Genomic DNA, 15824 nt, shown 5'->3' with positions numbered 1-15824 from the left:
TTAGCACTGTAATGCAGCAACTTTACTGCTGCACCACTGTGCTGCCCTCTAAAGCTCTAATCTTTTTCCTTCTGAAATCCACAAACATCAATAATTGAGCAAAACACATAGTGCATATTTTACCCTGCACTAAAACCCCTGAAAGCCGTCATCACAACTCTTGCTGCTTTGCCTTGACTCACTGGCCGCAATCTACAAAAAGGTGCTGAGAAGAAATTCTTTTGGAACCCAACACACGTCATGGAAAGGGGAACAGTATCAATAATGAGAAATTGTACATCACTTACTATGTTGCAATGGATAATTCCAAATGGGCTACATTAACTTTAGGATCATGCCTTACAATAAGAAATATACAAATACATACACAAATCAGTGAACAACATCTTACATTTTTGTTCCCAATTCAATTTTTCCTAAGTTTTCAAGGGCCTTTATTAAAGGGCCTGGTTGGATTTGAAACCTGAAACAAGAATAGAAAAATTAAGAGAGATCTAAAACAATTATTTTGCCTGCTGCCCAGCCATTGCCTCCTATTAGCTTTCCCTCTCCTGAGGAGCAACCTCAGACAAGTATTTGGACACAATTCAACATTTGAGTAGTAACCTCTGCCATAAAAGTACACATGCATGTGTGCATACATGTAGAGCATTAACAGGAAAACCAATATCACCTTTCCTCTTGCTAGTCATGAAATTAGTCAAGTTGAACAACAATCTATTGAGTTAAGTTAGTGTTTTAAATCTAACATGCAATTAGTCTCACCATTTTTTATATTAGGTTTATCTATCTATATATTAAAACTCTGTGGCAGTGTGTGTGTGTGGCTGGCCGGGTGTATGTCAGATTTAGTTTTTGGCCTTTGATTCCATGCTCGGCCAAAACCACATGCTCAAATTTCATCATTTTTTCCATTTCGGTAGAGATTTCATTTACATTCTCAGTTCCACTCCTCATTAAATTTCGTTGTGTTTAAGTACACATTTTAAAAATAAAATCCTACCCCCCACACCTCCCCAAAATTTCAAAATGTTAAAAAAAAAACAGCTCTCACCAATAGAATGTTGGTGAACGTTCCATCGTGTGATGTCACAATGCCATCCCTCACAGATGTGCAATCATAATGGATCTCATTTACATATGTCTTTGCACCAGCCCCCACCCCCTCCACCCCCTCCGCCTGTGTCGAAGCGCGTGATCACATGTGTGGGAAGAGAGGATTGGGGGTGATAGGGAGTGGGGAACAGATGGACTGCCCCTACCCCTCCCCCTCTCCACTCTTTCCCCTCTCTCCCCCCACCCCTCCCTCAACACTCTTCCCCCTCCCTCACCCCATCTACTCCCCATCCCTCCCCCACACCTCTCTCCCCCTCCCCCACCCCTCTCCTCCCCCTCTCACCCACATCCCTCTCTTCCCCCTACCCCTCTGTCCCTCTTCCACCACTCCTCCCCCTCCCTCCCCACTCTTCCACTTCTCTCCCCCCCACCCCTCTCCCCCTCCCTCCACACTCTTCCCCCTCCCTCCCCTACCCCATCTCCCTCCCTCCCCATCCACCCCCCCTCCCCCACACCTCTCTCCCCATCCCCACCCCTCTCCATCTCCCTGTCCTCACCCCTCCCCCTCCCACCCCATCCATCCCCCACCCCATTCCCTCTCCCCCCACCCCCAACTCCCTCCTCCCCCATCCCCAACTCCCTCCTCGCCTCCCCCCAATCCCCCCTCCTCTCTCCCCTTCCCCATCCCTCTCTCCTCCCCCCCACCCCTCTACTCCCCAACCCTCTCTCCCCCCACCTGCTCCCCCCACCTCACCTCTTCCACCACTCCCCCTGCCCCTCTTACCCTCCCCCCTCCCTTATCACTCTTCCCCCTCTCTCCCCTACCTCTCCCCCTCCCCTACCACTCTCCCCCTCCCTCCACACCCTTCCCCCTCTCCCCCCTCCACCAACCCTCTCTCCCCCAATCTCTCCCCCCTCCCCTACCTCTCTCCTCCTCTCCCACCCCTCTCTCCCTCTCCTCCCCCCACCCCTCTCTCCCCACCCTCCTTCCCTCTCTATCCCACCCCCTAACCTTTCCCCCCGCCCCCTTCCCCCTACCCGTCTCTTCCACCACTCCCCCTCCCTCCCCCACCCTTCCAATTCTCTCCCCCTTACCCCACCCCTCTCCCTCCCCACCCCCTCACCCCTTCCCTCTGACCCTCTTCCACCACTCCCCCTACCCCTCTCCCCCTCCCTCCCACTCTTCTACTTTTATCCCCCCCTCTCCCTCCTCTCCCCCCATCTCCCTCCCCACTCTTTCCCCTCTCCCCCCCTACCCCATTTCCCTCCTCCCCCTCCCTACCCCATTCTCCCCCTCTCCTCACTCTCTCCTCCCCCCACCCCGATCCCTCTCTCCCCCACTCCTCTTCCCTCTCCCCCCACCCCCCTACCCCAGAGGGGGAGGGTTGGGGTGGGAGGGGAGGAGGGAGAGGGGTGAGGAGAGAGGGAGAGAGGGGGGAAAGGGAGGAGAGAGGGGTGCGGGTCCAACTCCAACACTCTCCTCCCCCTCCCCCTCTCAAATCTCTCCACTTTCCTCCTCCCCCTCTCCCCCCTCACCCTCCCCTCTCCCCAAGGTTCTAAAGGTTCTATAAGAATATATGTCATTTGAAGAAGGGATTCATTTTTACTTTCTGGAGTCCATCTGGAAAGCCAGAGGCAAGGGCACCACTAGGATCAGGATGACAATCTAATTTCAGTATTCAGAACCATAAGAGTCAACCAAGAAATCTAACCATGGAGGGAGGTTCACAACAGTCTGCAGAATGCTCTGAAGCCTCTAAGACAAGGAAACTGTAAGATTGCTATACTTTAGATTGCCATTCTTCACTAACTACTATGCTGATATCCCACCAGTGACAACTGCACATAATTGATGAAAAAAACCTAATTCCGAAAAATTGCACATTTCCCTCGAATCAAAAAAGTAAGTGCAAATTACTTACCCAAGATCAATTCTAGATTCGAGCATTTCTACAATATGTTTTACTTGATCTAGGTTTTTCAAATTTTCAATAATCTGAAGTTAAAAACAAGAACAAAATGCTAGAAATCCACAGGTCAATTAGTACTTACACAAATAAATGTTGTGGTATTTTGGACATGACAAATGAAGTCATAAAATCTAAATAACAGCTCATAATTGAATTTAACTTTCTCAGATCAAATTGATGAAGGGCATGTTCCACAATGAATCCCTATAACCATGAATTTTCACTTGTTTTCCCAAGCTGCAAAACTACTTTTGACTTTTTAGACCAAATCTTTGAAAAGTAAATCATTTACTTAAGAACACATTTCTTCAAGAAATCAAACATAAACACTCCAGCAACAAATAAAATTTAAATAGAATAGAGTATATTCCGTGTTCAAGGCAATGATTAAAACTGCATTTAGTAGGTATCCATATAAACCAAATGCAACAGCATCAAGAATAGAAGTTAAGTTTTATCATACATGCTCAATAAAATATATCAGTTAAAGGTTTCAAAATAATGCAGCTGCATGTGTGGAAGAAAATATTAAAATACTTTCTTACTTAATTTTGATCGGAATTGAACAAGGTAACGAAAGGGTGTGCGGATGTGGTAATTGGCATCTCTCGTTGACTAGGTGCAGAAGAGGTTTGTGGGAATTGGCAAAGTAAGATTTAGACGTATTACCTCTTGTCTGGGAATGTGATGAAGGGTGGAAGGTAAATGTAAACATGAAACAGTAGACAGAGACAAGGAAGCTTGTTTTCCCTCTGTGGGAGGTTACTGTAGACCACCCACGCCCCCTACCGCTAGCAGCATAGAAATGTTGCAGTAAATGGAAGGCTTATGATTGGATCGGAGAGGGGACGGTGGCGCGGTCCGCTTAAAAGGTGAGATAGAATTTCAAGACACCCTATTAAGCATCTGTTGTTGAATAAGATTAACATAAATAAAAAGTATGCCCATATATCATATTTTCGTATAGTTGTATTAAAAAAAAATAACAAAAGTTGTTTACTGCACAGTATAACTGTTGTTTAATTCTGCTGTGAAGTCAGAGAACTGGTGAGCAGTTAACTGCGCCATCTCTCCATGATATCATGCAATAAAATCTCTTGAAGCAAACCTGCGAAGTCTCCGCTTTTCATTTTCCTTGAATTTCCCTCTAAATTAATTTCTTCCACAACATGCTTTGGCAGAATAAAAATGTACCTGCTGTTTATTACAATATGTTGAGAGACTTTCATGTTTGGGCTCCACTTCATCTTGCATGGCAGAGTCTAAAGCATTAATTTTCTCCCCAAGTAGCTTCTGGACTTTACCAGTTACAATAAGGTATTGCTGAACTATGAATTCTAGCTCTTTTAACAACATATCCTTCCTATAAAATGGAAAGACAATAAAAATCTAAATTAGTTATGTCACAAACGATTTTGTTTATTCAGACTCCTCTAACAAAAGAACACATCCCTACTACGTATCAAATCCCACCAACAAAAGTACAGGCAGATAAAAACTAAAAATATCAGACATGATAATAATACTGACATAAGTTTAATGGCTCCTACATACTGGCCCCTAATTGTTCTGAGTATATAATGAGGCAATTATCGATAAACATTAAAAAAAAGGAGCTATAAAAGCTTAACTCATCTCAAAAAAAAGTAATAAGCATTATTAGCATTCAGACTTCTTTAGCGATTCTTCCATCTCCACCTTCACCTTCGAAGCAGACATATCTAGGTTATTGGTCTTACCAAGACATTGTTCTTAGTCTGAAGTCGTAATGTACGCACCAAACATTTAACGACCGGCATGATTTCCAGTATCCTTCCCAAAACCCAAAGTTTCAACAGCATATAATTTCTTCCTCCATGTCCAATATGTTCATGGATATGTCGTAACAATAATGCTGAAATATGAAAAACCTTCGAGAGAATAAAGGATGCTTAGCCTCTTCCGGCATTGCTCGTCTATTCAGGCGACCACCTACTCTCAGAAGTCCTTCTTTCAATACCGGATCAAGCTTGTATAATTGACTGTCTCTTTTGACACCATGTACTCCAGCTTCTAACGTCGATATTTTTTCTTTGTATCTTTGTCTTTGACAGAAAGAAATAATCGCGTTTTCTGCCTTGAGATGATCATCAAGACGTAAACCCTGTCCACATTACAATGCCTTAAAAACTTGCATCTTCTTTTCAACCTTTTCTTTTAGTTTTTCAGGATCTTCTTCAGAAAGACTTTCTGCAATCTCTTTTCTTTTTCGAGCAAATAGCAATAACTTTGTTTTAGCTTTAAGAACCCAAGCTACCACAATCATCAACTTATTCCAAGATGAAAAATGGGTAATTAAGTCCTTTGTTATGTTCGATGAATCTTTAACAACATTCACTGTGATGTTTTGCTTGATTTTCGGATCATTAGCAGAGATTTCAAATCACAGTTCAAGCTTTGGCCATTCTCTGTCTGGTTTACAGAGAAACTCTGGCCCATTGATCCATCTCTTATTGCTTAAGAATCCTCTAGAAGCTTCATCCGCAGGATTTTCCTATGTATTAACATATTTCCACTGCGATACATTAGGAGCTCTCCTTACATAAGAGATTTGGTTTGCTCCAATGTTAGAAAACGCTTATTCTCATTGTTAAAGTATTTAAGCACTATGGTACTATTAGTCCAGAAGATAAGATTTCTCCAGCTGAAGCTGCAGTTCCTTTTGCAGCATTATGTCAACTTTAACAGCTAAGACTGCGACAGTAAGTTGCATTCTGGGAATCATCATTTGCTTCAATGATGCCACTCTGGCCTTTCCCCATTAATAGCTGAGTCTCACGTTGCGAGTTGGCACAAGAGGTACCCCGAGTTAAAACTCGTGGTAATAACGTACTATTAACGTACGGAACTCGTGGACGCAACTTAGAGACTCGTGGCACTAACGGCAGGTACTCGTGAAACTTGTCAACTCTTGCAAAAAATCAAACATGTTTAAAATTTTCCACGAGTCAATTTTACTCTTGTGGTTAAAAATTGAAACATTTTAACTCGATGTAAGAACGTAGTGGCCCGTGCGTTTATCTTAGTGTATCGTGAGTCTACCGTGGGAACTCTTTAACTCAGCGGGCAGGCAGCAGCAGATTGTCGCTCCCTTCAGTTTCCCAGCGACAATCACCTGCCATAACGCGAGAGATCATGCACTGTTGCACGTCGGTGTTTCTGTCTTTCTCCACTCATTGTTGGCCCCATCTGTCACCAACCACACCTACACCCCTCTGCTTCCCGGCCATGTGTGTGACCCCTTCCCTCCCCTCTCCAGCTCCCCGCCCATTGCACCGGCGCGGGGGCTTTGCACTGTCTTCACGTCGGTCCCTTCAGTTTCCCAGGGGGTCGGGACGGGACTGGAGTTGGGAGGGAAAGGTGGGGGGGGGGGGGAGATGGGTGGGTTAGGTGAGCAGGAGAGTGGGGTTGTTTGCAGTTGCAGAGGGAGGGGGCAAGGGCGGTACAGTTCCCAGTCTCAGCTCCTGTCCAGGGGGTAGCCGGAGACGTCAGGACCAACAGGAACCCGCTCCCCGATGGGCCGCTACGGCGACAAGTGGCAGTTCACCCACAGCCCGAGCTGCGCCCCCCTCATCTGCCACCCGGGTTCCTCTGGAGTTGGAGCGGGGCTTGGCTGGAGTTGCTGTTGGCTGTGGGTCTCTTGGTTCTCCATGCTTGCAGTGGGCCTGGTGGGCCTGTGGGTCAGTGTCCCATTGGTCCTGACGTCTCCGGCGACTGGCACTGACCTGCTGGCATCGCTGACGTGAAGACAGTGCAAATCCCCCGCGCCGGTGCAATGGGCGGGGAGCTGGAGAGGGGAGGGAAGGGGTCACACACACGGCCGGGAAGCAGAGGGGTGTAGGTGGGGGTGGTGACAGATAGGGCCAACAATGAGTGGAGAAAGACAGAAACACCGACGTGCAAAGGAGACCTACAACAGTGCATGATCTCTCTCGCGTTATGGCAGGTGATTGTCGCCTGCCCGCTGTTCCTGACGCTAAAGCCTTGGGATCGTTGCCCTTCGTGTTGGCGTGGGGGTATTGTGCTGTTTGATCGCCCCCTGCTATCCCAGGGACAGGGAGACACAGCGGCTTTTGAGACTGGTGGGCAATCACTTCCAAAGTGTCTGCCCACACAGTCAGTACACATCTCCTACACTTGTCTCCCGCACTAAGATCATCCCGCAGAGAATGATCCCAGCCTAACCCAAGAGCCATGTCACCCCAGACAGATTAATGTCGCCCCCCCCCTCCCCCTCCCCAACCTCTCTCCACCTCAACTCACGCCTGGGCACCAAAGCAGCTCAGGAGGCGAACCCTGAGCTCCGTCTCACAACAATCTGATGTGCACATCCGTCCATATTCAAAGATTTAATCTACCGTCTCCCCGCAGTGTGTAGACATGGCAGTAAATTCAATTAAAACATATCAAACCTCTGTTTCAAACAAATCATAAGTATAACTGCTCTGGCACTGGATGGTGCGCATTTTCCCTTTGTAGGTCACATCAATAGATGCGGCCGCGCTGAATTCTATCCTTAAAACAAAGCCACAGGATGGAGAGGTCTTCTTTAACACTGTTGCTTATTAAAACATAACACTGTTGCTTATTAAAACAAACCTTCAATCAAGATTGGCTCAAGAGTAATTCGGGAGACGAACTTGGAACATCGCAGAAATGACAAGTAAACGGCAAACTTGTCATACCCGTGGGAACTCGGTTAAACTCTTGATCATCCACTTGCAATCTCGTACACAACCACGAGTCTTTCACTCGGGTTACCTCTTGTGTCAACTCGCTACGTGAGACTCAGCTTTAAGAATGCAACATGTACCATAGCCACTTTCACTTGCAGTGATGCAGCTGTGCATATCTGATTCGACCAAACTTTGTAGGCTTCATGCACCGGTCTACTTTGAATTCTGAGATCTTGTTGAGATCTGCTAACCATTCTGTCCATCGCTGAGAGGAAGTTTGCATTATACTCTCATCCCATCCAAATATTTCCTTACAAAGATCCTGCAAAATCAATTTGGCTGGCAATGTAAAGGGTGCGAGAAATCCCAAAGAGTCGTAAACAGAACCAATCACAGATAGGATACCCCTTCTAGCACGTCGCTCTTGAATCGAGATTCTGAACTGGAACTCATTGTTTCAACACACCAGTGCAGTCCCAGTGCCCTTTCCAAGGTCAGATTATCTTTGTCCAAATCCAACTCCTTGGTCTCCTTGGCTCTGTTATCTCGTGAAATGCACTCCAATACAACACGGCTGTTGCTGATCCACTTGGATAGCATGAATCCTCCCTTATTACAAAGAGAAGTCAGATGTTTCACCATTTGAATTGTTTCCTCATCCGTAGACATGGATTTTAATGAATGAATAAATAAGTTTATTGGCCAAGTATTCACATACAAGGAATTTGCCTTGGTGCTCCGCCCACAAGTGACAACATGACTACAGTGACAGTTAGGAATGACACATAAAACATTAATAATAAAATATTATCGATTAAACATGTGAATTAAATAAAATACCAGAGCAAAAGGAGGCAACAGATTTTTGGTTATTGAGTAGAGCTACTACTCACGGAAAAAAGCTGTTTTTATGTCTGGCTGTGGCAGCTTTGACAGTCCAGAGCCGCCTTCCAGAGGGAAGTGATTCAAAGAGTTTGTGGCCAGGGTGAGAGGGGTCAGAGATGATCTTACCCGCTCGCTTCCTGGCCCTTGCAGTGTACAGTTCGTGAATGGAGGGAAGGTTGCAGCCTATAACCATCTCAGCTGAGTGGACGATTCGCCGCAGCCTCCGGGTGTCGTGCTTGGTGGCTGAGCCAAACCAGATCGTGATGGAGAAGGTGAGGACAGACTCTACGATGGCCATAGAGAATTTGACCATCATTGCCTGTGGCAGATTGTGCTTCCTCAGCTGCCGCAGGAAGTACATCTTCTGTGGTGCCTTTTTGACTGTGGAGTCGTTGGTGGCCCCCCATTTAAGGTCCTTGGAGATGATGGTTCCCAGGAACTTAAAAGACTCCACAGATGTGACTGTGGTGTTGTTTAAACAATCATCCACATAGAAGTTGTTCTTTACTGTGTTTGTCACTTCTTCTGGAAAGTGAGCTTTATTGTCCTCGGTGGTCTTCCTTAATGCAAAGTTTGCACAACTTGGTGAATGACACCGCTCCAAAGAGATGTACCTTCATCCGGTATTCAATGAGATCTTGTTGTGCATCACCATCAGGCCACCATAGGAATCGCAAGTAGCCAATATGTTTTTCTGAAAGTTTGACGATGAAACATTGCCTTAATATCAGCCATCAAAGCAACTGGTTCTTGTCTGAATTTCCAATGAGTGAGTTAGTAAGGTCCAGACCCTGTAGTGGTTGACAGTTAAGTGATCTTCCTTTGAAGACTGCAGCACAGTCAAAGACCACCCTCAAGGTCCCTTCCTTCGAGTGATGCACCCCATGGTGCGGAGTATACCAAAGCTCTCCGTCACTTTGATTCAGCTGGTCTGTTGGTACCATTTCGGCATAATCATTGTCAATCATGTTCTTTATGAAAGATGTATATTCATCATGAAATTTCGTTTTCTTCCCAAATATGCATTTCAGATTCAGGGTTCGATGCTCTGCAATGCCACGATTATTCGGCATTTTAACACTTTCTTGTTTGAAAGGTAAGTCTAGGCAACAATGTCCGTCTATCATCTTTAATGAGCGATTTGTAGCGGCACCAAACGTGGTCAGGAAAAGGCCAGACGTTAGGCAGGTTCAAACAGTAGTTTTATTCAGGTGGTACATGTAAGTTTGGTCCACTAACATAATTGTCATTGCTGTTGTAGCTGAGCGAGGGTGTTGTCTCGAGCTCAGCTACCATGGGTAGATCTTAAGGTGAGATAAGCTTATGTAGCAGGACACTCCCCCTAGCCCATGACGTCACGTGCCAGCCTTCGTAGCTACTGACGAGGGTTTGACCATAAGTGGTCTGTGTATGAACTGATGCCACAGGACCCCCCCCCCTCCAGAACCATAGGAAGGAATAGAATGGTCGAGGGCGGCTCCTGCATGTGGGTCGGGGGCACCCCGGGCGTGGGTTGGGACGGTGGGGCCCGCGGGCGCAGTTGACTCTCCGGCTGTGGGCCATCCCGGGATATAGGCCATGGGTTGCAAGGAGACCGATGCAAAAGCCGCCGGACGGAAGAGACACAGTCCCATCTCCTCGACCAGCTAGGGGATCGAGTCCTGAGAAATACGACCCCTAGCAACGGCTGGGAGACGTCGGCAACAATGCAAACAACGAAGAACAAACTAAATAAAAATAAATAAACTGATTGCTAAACCCTGCGTGGTGAAACAGTGTAAACAAAGTGAAAAGAAACAACACAAACTAGTGAGCAATCACGTGCAATGTGGTAGGTAAGTTCAAATTGTCCAGTGTCCATGGCGCAGGATGGGAAGCTGTGCTGGAAAACCAGAGGTTGCAGTGACAGTCTCCGACCTGAATGTGGCGCTGTTGCCGGTGGTCCGGCTGCAGGGACGGCATCTGGCCGGAAGATGGCGCTGTGAACGGCGGTCAGGCTGCAGTGACGGCAGTCAATCTGAGGGTGGTGCTGTTGCTGGAGGTCAGTCTGCAGGGACGGCATCCGGCCGTAAGGTGGCGCTGTGGATGGCGGTCCTGGAAGGTCGGCATCTGATCGGCCGCGGTGGCCATTTTTGTAGTCGGGCGGTCGCTTGTTTCAGTTGGCCACTGCGGCCATTTTGCCGACCGTCTAAAGCGACCTTAACCAGCGATTCAAGACCTTGCTGCTGGACCGGACAGGCAGCCAGCGCCCAGGGATCTTCTTGATTAATTGCTTTTTTATTGAAGTAATACAAAACAAAGAAATAACTCATAACTTTCCATTCTAAATCACTGTTCCATTCACATCATATAAATCATAAAAGCTTCTTCTTATAAATGTATGTTGTCTCGTAACATGTAAATGTCGTGAGAAAACCGTTTCTCCGCATTATCCAACACCAAAATGAAACTTTTAATCTGAGTCTGCACCAGACTCCTCTAACAAAAGACCACACCCCTACTATGTATCAAATCCCACCTACAAAAGTACAGGCAGATAAAAACAAAAACAAAAAATATCAGACATGATAATAATACTGACTTAAGCTTAATTTTGTTGTGGTTGCTGATATTATACTATCTTTTATACTATAATGGCTCCTTCAATTATAGTACATAAACACAAGTACATAGTGGAACTAAAATAAGGACCTAATTAGATTGTTGTTGAGGAAGGGTTGTGGTTAGGGCTGTGCAGTATGGTTGAAGAGCCTGATGGTTGCAGGGAAGTAGTTATTCTTGAACCTGGAGGTCACAGTTCTCAGGCTCCAGTACCTTCTTCCCAATGGTAGTAGCGTGTTGAGCGCAGTGCAGGTCTGATGATATTAGCTGCCTTTTTGAGACAGCACTTCCTGTAGGTCCTTTTGATGATGAGGAGGTAATGTCCACAAATTTCCTCCTTTCCTGGGCATTTGTGTTACGATCCACACCATGAGGCAACCAGTCACTATGATCACTACTTTCTATGGAGATATGGGTATTGTTAAGTTTTCTTTGGGATTGCATCAATATGCTGGGCACAGGACAGATCTTCAGAGATATGCTCTCTCAGAAACCTGAAGCTGTTGACTCTCTTCAGTCTTCCCATCAATGGTGACAGGTTCATGGAATCTCAGGTGTTTCTTCCTGAAGTCAACAAATAGCTCCTTGGTTATACTAACTTTGATAACAAGATTGTTGTTCTGGCACCATCCTATCAGATCACCCACTCTTCTGCTCTCTGACTCTTCATTACCCGTTATTCCTCCAAATATAATGGTATTGGTCCAAATTTGAAGACAGGGTTGGAGCAATGTCTGGCTGTAAAGTCATATATTGAGAGAGTAGAGGGAGAAACACCCAAAACTATCAATGAGCTAACACCCAGTTATCTTTTTTATAGTGGGAAGCTTTATGTGTAACAGAATACTAACAAACACTCCTGCTCTGGTCTGAACCAGCAAAGAATCTTGCACATTCAACAGAAAAGTCAGAGGGAACCGGAGTTTACTGATTCAGTCAACAGGTAAGGCTATTGGCAATTAAGTATTTCCTCCATACTGCAACGCTTATATAAGCAGAGATGATGTATTCATATCCCTGGAGTGGGATTTGAATCAAAAAGTTCTAACTCAAGTGGAAAGATTTCTGCTAAATGAGTCAGGGATCACATTATAAGCAGCCTGGTTATTGGAGATTTATAGAATACAGAATGGTGACAGGGTGGAGCAGTGGTAGAGTTGCTGCCTTACTGCATCAGAGAACCGGGTTCGATCCTGACAACGGGTGCTTGTCTGTATGGAGTTTGTACGTTCTCCCCAAGACCCGCGTGGGTTTTCTCCGGGATCTCCAGTTACCTCCCACACTCCAAAGTTGTAGAGGTTTGTAGGCTAATTGGCTTGGTATAATTGTAAATTGTCCCTAGTGTTAATGTGCCATTATCGCTGGTCGGCGCGGGCTCGGTGGACCGAAGGGCCTGTTTCTGCGCTGTATCTCTAAACTAATAAAAAACAGTACAGGGACAGATTCTTCAGCCGACGATGTCTGAGGCGTTCATGATCCCAATATAAATTGCATATCTGCCTACACACAGTCTATATCCCTCCATTCCCTGCCTTTTCCTGTGTCTATCTAAATGTATCTTAAATTATTCTACCACATCTGTTTCCACTTCTTCCCCTGGCAGTGCGTTCCAGGCAGCCAACTTCATAATACAGCAGCAACTATGCGTAAAAAAAACCTCAGAGAGCCCCCTTAAAGTTTTCTCCTCTTACTTTAACATTAGTATTTGAGATTTCTACCTGGGGAAAAAGACTATCTAACCTATCTACGCCACTCATAAGATGGCACTTTAAATATATAGGGTGTATGGAAAGAGTTCAGAGAGGAAATTTATAAAGTTGAGGATAAAGTATAGGTGGTAGTGCAAGGTAGTGACATAAAACTACAGTCAGAATGTGACAGAAAGGTTTAGAGCAAACATCAGAAAATACCGGCATATCGGGTGTTACTGTATTATGAAGGAGAGAGAAAGTGATACATTTTGGACTGCTTGAAGGACATACAATTAGATGATCGTCACTTTTTAAACTTTTTTGAACAATCTAAAAATAGGATCTAACTTTTACATTGGGTTTTATAGTCACTAACAGGGTGGATAAAGTGAAATGATCAGACATCGTGTTTTGGATTTCCCAAAGTAATTTGACAATGTGCCATATAAAAAAGTTAAATACACATGGATAGGTTGGGTGAGTGGGCAAATGCATGGCAGATGCAGTATAATGTGGATAAATGTGAGGTTATCCACTTTGGTGGCAAAAACAGGAAAGTAGACTATTATCTGAATGGTGGCCGATTAGGAAAAGGTGAGATGCAACGAGACCAGGGTGTCATGGTACACCAGTCATTGAAAGTAGGCATACAGCTGCAGCAGGCAGTGAAGAAAGCGAATGGTATGTTAGCATTCATAGCAAAAGGATTTGAGTATAGGAGCAGGGAGGTTCCACTGCAGTTGTACAGGGTCTTGGTGAGACCACACCTGGAGTATTGCGTACAGTTTTGGTCCCCTAATCTGAGGAAAGACATTCTTGTCATAGAGGCAGTACAGAGAAGGTTCACCAGACTGATTCCTGGGATGTCAGGACTTTCATATGAAGAAAGACTGGATAGACTCGGCTTGTACTCGCTAGAATTTAGAAGATTGAGGGGGGATCTTATAGAAACTTACAAAATTCTTAAGGGGTTGGGCAGGCTCTAGCAGGAAGATTGTTCCCGATGTTGGGGAAGTCCAGAACAAGGGGGTCACATTTTAAGGAAAAGGGGGAAGTCTTTTAGGACCGAGATGAGAAAAACATTTTTCACACAGAGTGGTGAATCTGTGGAATTCTCTGTGGAAGGTAGTTGAGGCAAGTTCATTGGCTATATTTAAGAGGGAGTTAGATGTGGCATTGTGGCTAAAGGGATCAGGGGGTAGGGAGAGAAGGCAGGTACAGGATACCGAGTTGGATGATCAGCCATGATCATATTGAATGGCGGTGCAGGCTCGAAGGGCCGAATGGCCTACTCCTGCACCTATTTTCTATGTTTCTATGTAAAATAAGAGTTCTGGCCTTGAGTTGATCTATTACCTCAAGTAGGTAATCCCTAGCCATACTCTTGCATTTTTTATGACAAGGTATAATTTGTAACTGTAATCTCTAAAGTTTAAAATTAAATACATAGAGCATCAAGAAAAAATAATCAAGTAGTTAAAGCTACAATAGTAATTAAAGCTATTAATTTTAATGAATTTCAAGAAACAGATGCAGTTATTGCATGGATATTACCTGTTCTTCACAGACTGGTTAATTTTTTCAAATTCTTTATGCATTTCATTTCTAATTCCATTACGTTCTTTTTCAATTGAAAAGCCAATTCCTTCCACCCTCTGTGTAAAACAAAATAATTATTTCAATATAAAATAAGTCAATTGATGAGTCGCAGAATGAAGCAAAAATTCAGACTATGTACAAATTTAACCTGGTGTCGAAAGATTTTATGAGATTTTATCATTTATGCTGCAACATCACAATTGCATGCAATTCAAGACAAGATCATACTGCCAATATTATTGTTATATTCACTTAATTACTAACCAAGTGGAAGTTTTAAATGTATTTAGCAGAGATCTTCTGTCATCTAGTAATGGACAAGCTTGGGCATAACGCAGAGAAGATTGAATGGATGGAAAATATTGAGACCATGGTGGAATCTGAGGGGCCATTTAGTCAAGAGTCTCACAGCACAGAAAAATGCACCAGCCTATCATGTCCATGCCAACAATTAAGTACCCATCTACACCAATTTTATTTGCCAGCACTTGCTCATAAGCTTTCTATGCCTTTCTTTGTCTAGAGTCTAAAAATATTTTGAGTATACCTGATTCTGCCACCTTCTCAGGCAGTTCATTCCAGTTTGCAACCACCCTTTGGATAAACTAGAAATTTCTCAAATCCCCAGTAATCTTATTCCTCCCATAAACCTATGCTCACTGATTTTAGACCCTTACATTACGAGGAAAAACATTTAATTGTCCACACGATCAATGCTTTTCATCTATTGTAACAAGATGCCCTTGTTCTGACCAGGATAATGAAATCTCTTGTTCACTTGGTGAAAACAAGAGGATAAACCAAATGATGTAACACGTCTGCAGTATAATTGTCGAACAACCAGTGATGGAAATGGGGAACTAGGGGTACTCCAAGGTCTGTGAGGCTGAGGTTGGGAAGGGGGGGGGGGGATTTTTTTCGTACAGTCATACCCATGTAAGAGCACAAGAATGCATAACTTGTTTATTGTGAATTTATAATAGTTTATTGTGTATTATATGTCATAGCTGCTTTCTTGCATCTCTCTCTCTCTCTCTCAACTGCAGCCATCGTCTGCTTCGGTGAGGGAAGCAGGTCGGTGATTGATCAAAAGGCCCCTCGGAGACTTTCTGATTGGCCGCCGAGTGACCAGCGCATTATGTGATTGGACACTATGCCCTTGGAGACAGCGGCTGATTGGACGGGAGGAGATCTATTTGTTGATTGGACGGGAATTTTAAGGGAAGCTGAGCGATGATTGGACACAACCCTCTCAGAGACAGCAGTTGATTGTCCACCAAATAATCGGGCACAAAAATGGACAAATA

The 15824-nt window shown here is 44.8% G+C and overlaps 2 protein-coding genes across 2 annotated transcripts in view; both read right to left on the bottom strand.

Annotated features, from left to right (window-relative positions):
- Positions 1 to 3109, bottom strand: part of rnf17 (ring finger protein 17) — a 67175-nt gene extending 64066 nt beyond the window's left edge. The window contains exons 1-2 of the mRNA XM_033023434.1: positions 2979 to 3109; positions 392 to 463 (exon numbers count right to left, since the gene is read on the bottom strand). Coding sequence (XP_032879325.1) covers positions 392 to 463; positions 2979 to 3004 — 98 coding nt within the window. The 5' untranslated portion in view covers positions 3005 to 3109. The remainder of the gene's footprint in view (positions 1 to 391; positions 464 to 2978) is intronic.
- A 1069-nt stretch (positions 3110 to 4178) lies between these two features.
- Positions 4179 to 15824, bottom strand: part of LOC116974712 — a 35038-nt gene continuing 23392 nt past the window's right edge. The window contains exons 5-6 of the mRNA XM_033023433.1: positions 14473 to 14573; positions 4179 to 4389 (exon numbers count right to left, since the gene is read on the bottom strand). Of these exons, the coding sequence (XP_032879324.1) occupies positions 4179 to 4389; positions 14473 to 14573 (312 nt within the window). The remainder of the gene's footprint in view (positions 4390 to 14472; positions 14574 to 15824) is intronic.

This window comes from Amblyraja radiata, chromosome 6, assembly GCF_010909765.2.
Source record: "Amblyraja radiata isolate CabotCenter1 chromosome 6, sAmbRad1.1.pri, whole genome shotgun sequence".
In the NCBI taxonomy this organism is placed as follows: Eukaryota; Metazoa; Chordata; class Chondrichthyes; order Rajiformes; family Rajidae; genus Amblyraja; species Amblyraja radiata.
This window is presented reverse-complemented; position numbering and strand designations above follow the sequence as displayed.